We start from the raw sequence: 8,750 nt of genomic DNA, 5'->3' as shown, positions 1-8,750 counted from the left end.
GATAGTAAAAGGAAAAGGGAAAGGGACTTGGAAAAGGGACTTGCTGTGCCAGTAGCCAGTTCAACCCCCTATCCCTGGCATGACATATGGTTCCCTCATCCCCATCAGGAGTAATCTCTTGAGTGCAGAGCCAGGAGGAAGCCCTGAGAACCACTCGGTGTGACCCCCAACCAAATAAAATTAATTAAATATTTAAAAAAAATGATTTTGCAGAGTGAATTTGGCACAGTTCATATTCTATGGAGGAATCTGAGAGGACAGCGAAATACAGGTGGAGGAAAAGAACTATAAAAGACAGATCTGGGTTTCTTTCTCCTGTGTCTTTTGTATGCTGTGCTATTTCAGGCTACAAAAAAAATTTTTACTCACATGATAGAGAGGCCCAGAAGTGGAGAAAGATACAAGTAGTTAATGAATAATGCATATGTTCACAGCAGTGGTCAAATTATACTGTTTCCTAGTGGATACCATTTTTCTTCATTGAGCAAGACACTACAGAGCTGGATGTTAATTGCTCCCACAAATGTGGTTTTACTCTTTACAATCAGCATTAAGACATGTCCTTGGAGTTCTGTGACTTCATCATAGACCACCTGAAAAGAAGGGAAGAGAATAATCATAATATTAGTCAGAGATGCTAAAATGCATCGTTTAGAAAATACTGCTTTTAGTAAAACCATTTAGGTGCTAGTAGCATGTATTTTGAAATGGAAATATTAATGTTAGAATTTTCACTTGTGGTTAGAATTCTCTAAAGATAAAGTGTCTGCTAATAAGTTTGATGACAAACATCTTTTTCTGAGAAGCTTACAATTTACCCTGATTCCATTAGCAATTGTCCTTCCCAAACTGAATAAGACTGTAAATTATTCTCTACGAAGGAATTAAAAACCATTCACCTTTTAGCTGACCTTGAATTTATTGTGCAACATGGGAGTTTGAACACTATCTTTCTTTGTTGTAGGCTAATGAGAAAAGCAGACCAATCTCTGAGATTTCCTTGGTTGTTTTAATGAGCTACACCAGTATTTCCTTCTTTCCTTCTACATTTGAAGGAGTCTCTATGATTATTTTATTTAAAATTGCTTATTTTTAATTATGAAAATATATACTCATTAAACAAAATATGGAAGAACCACAAAAGAGAAAAAAACAGAAAGGAAAAAATCTATTTCTACCATTGGGAGATAATTATAGTTAAATTACCATTTTTATGTTCCTTGTGTTTCCTCTGTGAAATCACTTTTCAAGAATCCTAGCTGTAATTATGCTGTATGTACAGTTTTGTGTCTTGACTTCCTAGACACGGAACTGTTTTCTAAAAAGGGATCCGTTCAGCTGTATTCTGTAATATTCATGTGGTAAAGAAACGTGAAGGGTGTAGTACTACCAAGAAATTAGTTACCCATGGTGAAGGGAGAGGAGAGAGCACTATGTCAACCCACCAACGTTGCCAGGGGAATGGGAAAGGATATGCTTCCAGAAACATAGAAAGGATATGCTTCTATAAACTTGCTTTTTATAGCCAGCTCACTGATAGAAAGAAATCGATGTTCTTTCTCTGTTCAAAAACCAAGCAGAGGAAACCATGGGTAAGGGTCTCCTGCTCCCCAAGGTGTGAGCTTCCATTTGACCCAGCAATACCACTTCTGGGAATATATCCCAGGGGTGCAAAAAAGCACAGTAGAAATGACATCTGCACCTGCATGTTCATTGCAGCACTGTTCACAATAGCCAGAATCTGGAAACAACCCAAGTGCTTGAGAACAAAGGACTAGTTGAAGAAACTATGGTACATCTACACAATGGAATACTATGCAGCTTTAGGGAAAAAATTAACTCATGAAGTTTGTTTATAAGTGGATGGACATGGAGAGTATCATGCTAAGTGAAATGAGCCAGAAAGACAGGGACAGACATAGAATGACTGCACTAATTTGTGGAATATAAAATAACATAGTATGAGACAAACACCTGTGGACAGTAGAGGCAGGGGCCTGAAGATTGTTCCATGGTTGGAAGCCCGGCTCATGAGTTGGGAGAGAAGGCAACTGGAATAGAGAAAGGATCACTGAATCAATGATGGTTGGAGGGATCGCTTGGGATTGGAGATGTGTGCTGAAAGTAGTTAAGGGCCAAACAGAGTGGCCTCTCAGTATCTTTATTGCAAACCATAATGCCCAAAAGTAGAGTAAGAGTAAGAAGGAAATTGTCTGCCATGGAGGCAGGGGACAGGGTGGGGTGAGGTAGGGGTGGATGGAAGGATTCTGGGGACATTGGTGGTGGAAAATGTACTCTGATGGAAAGATGAGTGTTTGATCATTGTATGACTGAAACTCAGTCATGAAAGCTTTGTAACTATATGTCACAGTAATTCAAAAAAAATGTAGCAGAAAGTATAAGAAAGGTTAGAAGGTCACCTTAGTGGGTACAGCTGTGGTTTCTGGCTTGGGTTCAAGGTTAGTCCACTTTATACGAACACCATTAAGCTATCAGTGATATTCCAGTAGAGATCAATTGGTTAGTTCCTCTGAACAAAAACTTATCTATCAAGTAGATAATTTTTTAATCAAAGGACACGAGATGAAATTTAATATGTTAATCTAATCAACCAGCATGTTGCAACAGCTTCTGGAATAATGATTCCTCCCCTTCTAGAATCTTACAGACAGGAAATTATTTTCCAGTTTCTGAGGATGACTTATTCAAGTCATTCAGTTTCATCTATTGAGCTTCCCCAGAATATTAAAGAACCTTCAGGGATGCCTTAATAATTAGAAAATTCTAACCACTGTGATTCATCTTTTTTTAACCATGGTGGGATCTAGTCTTCTCTCCTGCCAACTCTTACCCTTCCAGGGCTTTCGAGTAACTCCCTTTCTTTCTGTCTGCTCTGGCTCTCTTAAAGTGTCTAGACTATCCCTAATTTTTTTCTCAAAACACCTTCAGAGATGAATTATCTCATTTGTTACAGAAAAGGAAGATAAAGGAGTCCTCAAAGTGTTAACTGTATGGGAAGTTAAAAATGAAGTAACACTGAACATTAGACCTCTGGAAAAGTCTAGCTTAAAATTCACTGGGAATTATCAAAATAAGCTCTAAAGTTGTACATTTAAAAGAGATGTCAATGATTTTTTTTCCTGTGGACCTTTTGTAAAATATAGATTTTCTCATTTGTGAAGGGGTAATTATCAAACTACCTTTTAGTGCTTGTTGGAAAGAATAAATGAATATAGGTTTTACTACAAAACTTGGCACAAACTAAAGACTAAAAAGTCAAATGCACAAAACAGAACAACTGTTGGTATTTTGCATTAATTGGATGGAAAAAACATTTCTAGACATAATTGAGTCTATATAACTAGAAAACTCAAGTTCTCAAGAAATGATTTTGGAATTAGTTGTCTTCTGCTTAAAATATGTTTATATTAAGTTTTAATTTTTCTCTGTTTTATTATGCAAAGTTTTTTTATGACTTCATCTTTTTTTAAATTTTTATTAGTGAAACACCATGATGTACAGTTGTAGGCTTGCAAATTTTTGTGCTTGGGTTTCAGTTATACAATGATTGAGTACCCATCCCTCCACCAGTGCCCATTCTCTACCGCCACCGATCCCAGTATCCCTCCCACTCCCATCCCCCCCATCCCACCCTACCTCTGTGGCAGGGCATTCCCTTTTGTTCTCTCTCTCCTTTTGGGTGCTATTGTTTGCAAGCAAAGTTATTTTTTATAAGTACCAAGTCTTATTAACGTATGTGCCATTGCCTTCTAACAAATTCTGAAATTATTGGTTTTAAATTGTTACATTCACTATAAAAATGGTTAAGGTAAATAATAATATCTGTTAGATTTTATGCAAGTGCTACTGTGTACTATTTGACGCCACAATCCAGTAAATAGTGCATTTCCATGATAGTAATAGGCGAATAAAACTCTGGAAACTAAATTGTGATTAGAGCTTGTGAGAAAAAGAGTGAGGAAACAAGTTCATGAAAAGGAGTGAGAATAAAGGGAAGGTTAATAACATAAGAGAATTGACTTCTTCGGTGGGATCAGTAGGGACTTTAGATTTAGGCAGTTTTAGACATAAAATATAGTTTATGACTGGGGACCGGAGATAAAGTAGATAGGACACTTGCCTTGCATACAACTGACACAGTTAATCCCCATCAATCCATATGGCCCCCACATCCCACCAAGAGTGATCCCTGAAAGCCAAACCAGGGGTAAGCAGAGCTCGTTGTGGCCCAAAACCAAAACAGAGAAAAACAAACCAGAAATTTAAAAGATGGGGCCCGAGCAGTAGCACAGCAGGTAAGGTGTTTCCCTTGCATGCAGCCGACCTGGGTTCGATCCCCTGCATTCTATATAGTCCCCAAGCACTGCTAGGAGTAATTCATGAGTGCAGAGCCAGGAGTGATCCCTGAGCATCTCTGGGTGTGACCCAAAAAGTTAAAAATCAAAAAAACATTAAAGAGAGGAGAGAGAGAGAGAGAGAGAGAGAGAGAGAGAGAGAGAGAGAGAGAGAGAGAAGAAAAAGATGCTTGACCTCATGGTTTCAACCTCTTCATTTATAAAGTTTTTCATTGTTCTTTGAATATCAAGTGCAAAGCTAATAATTGCAAAACTTATGACTATACATGCTTATTGCAAGGTAACTCAAGGTGAAACTAAAGGTAAGACAGATTATACCTGTTCTGTCCTTTCAAATTTCTTCTTCATACTTCAAAGTAGGATAGTGTCGAACAAAGGTCTGAAATGGGCAAACTACATTAATGCAGCAGCTGGGATGGAACTGGAAGGTAGCATGTTAAAGGAAATAAGTCAGAGGGAAATAGACAGCTTGATGATTTCACTCATCTGTGTTATGTAGAGAAATAAATCAAGGAAATGCAGAGTAGTAAATGATGACAAATTCTTGTTTGTATTACAAATTTGAGATCACCAGTCAGGGAGAAGAAAATGGGGGTATAAGGAAGTGGACTGCAGGTGACAATGAGGCTGGTAGATGATCCTGAGCCTTTGGTGATGGTGAGCTGTGGTAACAATGTATCCAAACATTAGCATCAACACAATCCTAAACACGAACCTAAATTATACTAATCAAAAATTATCAGAACATAAACCATCACACAATAATTCTGCCATAAGATAGAATTTCATTCTAATGCTCTTTATAAAAGGATGGTTTTAAACTGAATGTCAAAGATAGAGTGGACCAAAAAATGCCTCTGGACCCAGAATCTTAAAACAGTGGGGTCTGTGTATATTACCCCGGGTGCCATCCAACCTGAAGCCCATTATGTCAGTCTGGAAATTTCTAGCTGATTCATCAGGCTGACTTCAGCAAAGCCTATTAGGACTCCTATTAGGACTCGCTGTGGAAACTACCAAGCAGACAAACTTGATACATTATGAAAGCTTTGGTATCTGCAGGGAAGGCATTGATGGGATATTTGGGCATGTTCTTGTCCCAGACTCTTTCAGGTTTGAGTATTAGGGTGAGGACCATGAATTAAGAGGAAAAGAACTGAACTGTTTTGAAGAGTCTGTGAAAGTCTTTGGTGAAGCAATGTTACAGCCCCTTTGAATGAATTGAAAAGATTTATGTAAAAAAGGGTCCTGAGGTCCTTCTCTCCTGCTTCCTGGAACATTGCATGACTTTGTTAGTTTGAAAAATTCCAGCTGTGCTGAGGGCTGAGGCACTCAGGAAGCAAAACAGGGGAGGAGTTAAAAACAAGGGCAGATGCCATGTGATAATCTATTGGGCTTCCCAGAAAGTACAGATAAGATGCACCAACATAACGGAGGGCTTGGCATGAAAGGGCTGGGCGTAGCCTTACACAGCGGAGGCAAGAAAGAGTAAAACTTAAAAATGACACACTTTTCTTTCGCATTTCTCTTCCCCCCCCCCATTTTATTTTAGTAAAGCACCACACTGTCACTGTCCTCTCGGGCCCAGTAACATCTCCATCGTGAGACTTGTTGTTACTGTGTTTGGCATATCGAATGCATCACGGGGAGCTTGCCAGGCTTTGCCGTGCGAGCGAGATACTCTCAGTAGCTTGCCGGGCTCTCCAAGAGGGGCAGAGGAATCGAACTCGGGTTGGCCATGTTGGCTGCATGCAAGACAAACACCCTACTGCTGTGCTATTGCTCCAGCCCAAAGCGCCATCAAATACGAAATTATTCATAGCTGGGTTTTTGACATACAGTGTTCCATCACCGATCCTGCCACCAGTGTCAACTTCCTTTACCAGTGTCCCCAGGTTCCTTCTCTTACCCAACCACCCCAACCCCAAAGTCTTTTAAATTCAGTTATTAAAATTTGGGTCTTCTGTACAAACAAAAGTTGTTGACTTTGTGGTTCCTTGTGAATTTATTATATATAAATATTCATTTGATCACTTGATCATTTGACATCTTATTACTCATCAATTTGCTTGAGCGGGCACCAGTAACATTTCCATTCATCCCTGTCACATGCTAGTGTAGCCCAATGGCATCTGCTCACTCTAGGAACACAAAGAGCATCAAACTGTTTGTTCAGGGTCGTCTGACCATCTCATAGGTGGGTGGCCATGCGATCTTTTGACGTCCTGTGGAATCCAGTCGGTAAGGGCTCTAGTTCAGCAGTCATCTTCAAATTGCATTATGTGTCCAGCCCATCTGATTTTCAATGCCTCGGCAAATGAGACAGTGTCCCTGATTCTTAATCCTCAACGGAATCCCAGATTCCTTCTCTCACTTGAGTGAAGTGTGATACTCCAAACATAGCTCTTTTAATTCCTCTTTGGGTGACCTGAATAGTGTTCTCATCCTGTTTTCATAGGACCCAGGTCTCTGAGGTGTACGTTAATGCAGGAAGAACAGTGGAGTTGAAAAGGTGTGCCCGGAGCCAGAGGTTCTTCATCCTCTTAGCTATTTCTTCAATGCTCTTGAAGATGCTCTTGAAGGTGTTCCATGTCGCTCTTTTCCTCCTATGCAGTTCAGGTGCCAGGTCGTTCATCATGTTGAATTCTTGACCAGGTACACGTAACTGCTGCATTCAGAGATGTTCGTTCCATTGAGAGTGTCAGTAACCAGTCCGTTTTTCGTGAACATTGTCTTCATGAGATCAGCTGCAGTCCGACCTTTCCACACTCACAGTCAAAGTCAGACAGCATTTAGAACAATGTCATCAGCAAAGCGAAGTGGTATAGTTGCTGACCATCTATCTTCACTCCCATTCCTTCCCATTCCAGTCGTCGCATGACGTTCTTGAGGGTGGCACTGAAGAGTTTCCATGAAATGGTATCACCCTGCCAAACCCCTCTCTGTACATCGGCGATCACTTCCTTGTAGAATAGTGAGATCCTGGTAGTGAATCTGTAATACAGATCATGGAGGATCCTGATGTATTGAGTTTGAACGCTTGTTTGGCTAGGGCTTCAATCACTGCTTCAGTCTCAACAGAATCAAAGGCCTTCTTTAAATCAATGAATGTGAGACAAAGCGGCATCTTGAACTGAGAAACCTCAGTGAGCTTGGTTACCATGTGTATATGCTCGATCATGCTGAATACTTTTTGGAACCGGGCTTGATTGCATGGTTGTCTTGTCCTTCATCTAGGGTTCTGCCAATCCTATTCAGGATGACTCGAGTGAACAGCTTGTAGATGATGGACAACAGGCAGATTGGGCGATAGTTGCCAATGTCGTGGATGTCTTCCTTCTTGTACAGTAGAACAGTTCTGCTGTTTTTTTATTGGGACGGTACCTTGCATTCAGACAGGTAGTGTGTGAAGAGCCGAGGAAGACCTTAAAGAGAGAATAGCAGCAGTGCTGGCCAAGGCAGCAGAAGCCGTGAAAAGCATTTGCAACGCCCGCCTGTCCTTTGCTAACTATAAGACCAAGATGACTACCCTCCGACTCTCTGATGGATCTATCACATCTTCCAGAAGGGCAATGGAGAAGATTATCCATGACTTTTATTCGGATCTCTTCGATAGCCACATCTACCTGCCACATTCCGCAGGATGGATATGTCATTCCCAACGTTCTCACTTCTGAAATCCGACATGCCATTTCGTCGGTAAAGAAGTGAACAGCACCAGGCCCAGACAAGGTCAGACCTGAACACCTGAAGAATCTGCCATCAGTACTCATCAATATAAATATTATTATTGCAATAATATAGACAAGAGTCTAATGGGAGAAAAAAATGTAGTATTTAGGTCTTTTATATCCAACTGCTCTCAAAATTCACCCAGTTTCTCACTTGCTAAACTTATTATATGAAGATCATTACTATTAAAATGGTCACTTATGCAGTAATTCACATTTCTTCTCATATATTAAGAGTTTTCTAAGCATGGACTTTTGGGTAAAAGTAAAAGTAAAGGCCCTCCCGTTGATCATCGATTTGCTCGAGCGGGCCCAGTAACATCTCCATTGGAGACTTTGTTGTTACTGTGTCTGGCATATCGAATACTCTCGGTAGCTTGCTGGGCTCTCCGAGAGGGGTGGAAGAATCGAACTCTGGTCAGCCATGTTGGCTGCGTGCAAGGCAAACGCCCTACCCGCTGTGCTATCGGACTTTTGGGTACCATTTAAAAATATGTGCAGTGCATAAACTGTCTGTATTGCTGCTACAAACACAGACCGATGGTCTTTTGGTGATTTCTCATCATCAGGCCATGAATGTGTGAGGATCCAGTATTATTGCAAGCCATTAGATAATTTGTAGCCATAACAATCATTGTAAAAT

The 8,750-nt window shown here is 40.3% G+C and overlaps 1 protein-coding gene across 1 annotated transcript in view; it reads right to left on the bottom strand.

The window, feature by feature from the left end:
* Positions 1–440: 440 nt before the first annotated feature.
* The window catches only part of PIK3C2G (phosphatidylinositol-4-phosphate 3-kinase catalytic subunit type 2 gamma), a 375,313-nt gene continuing 367,003 nt past the window's right edge, over positions 441–8,750 (bottom strand). Inside the window, exon 33 of the mRNA XM_056134595.1 lies at positions 441–593. Within this exon, the coding sequence (XP_055990570.1) occupies positions 441–593 (153 nt within the window). The remainder of the gene's footprint in view (positions 594–8,750) is intronic.

The sequence above is a fragment of the Sorex fumeus genome, unplaced genomic scaffold (genome assembly GCF_029834395.1).
Source record: "Sorex fumeus unplaced genomic scaffold, SorFum_2.1 ptg000100l, whole genome shotgun sequence".
NCBI lineage: Eukaryota > Metazoa > Chordata > Mammalia > Eulipotyphla > Soricidae > Sorex > Sorex fumeus.
This window is presented reverse-complemented; position numbering and strand designations above follow the sequence as displayed.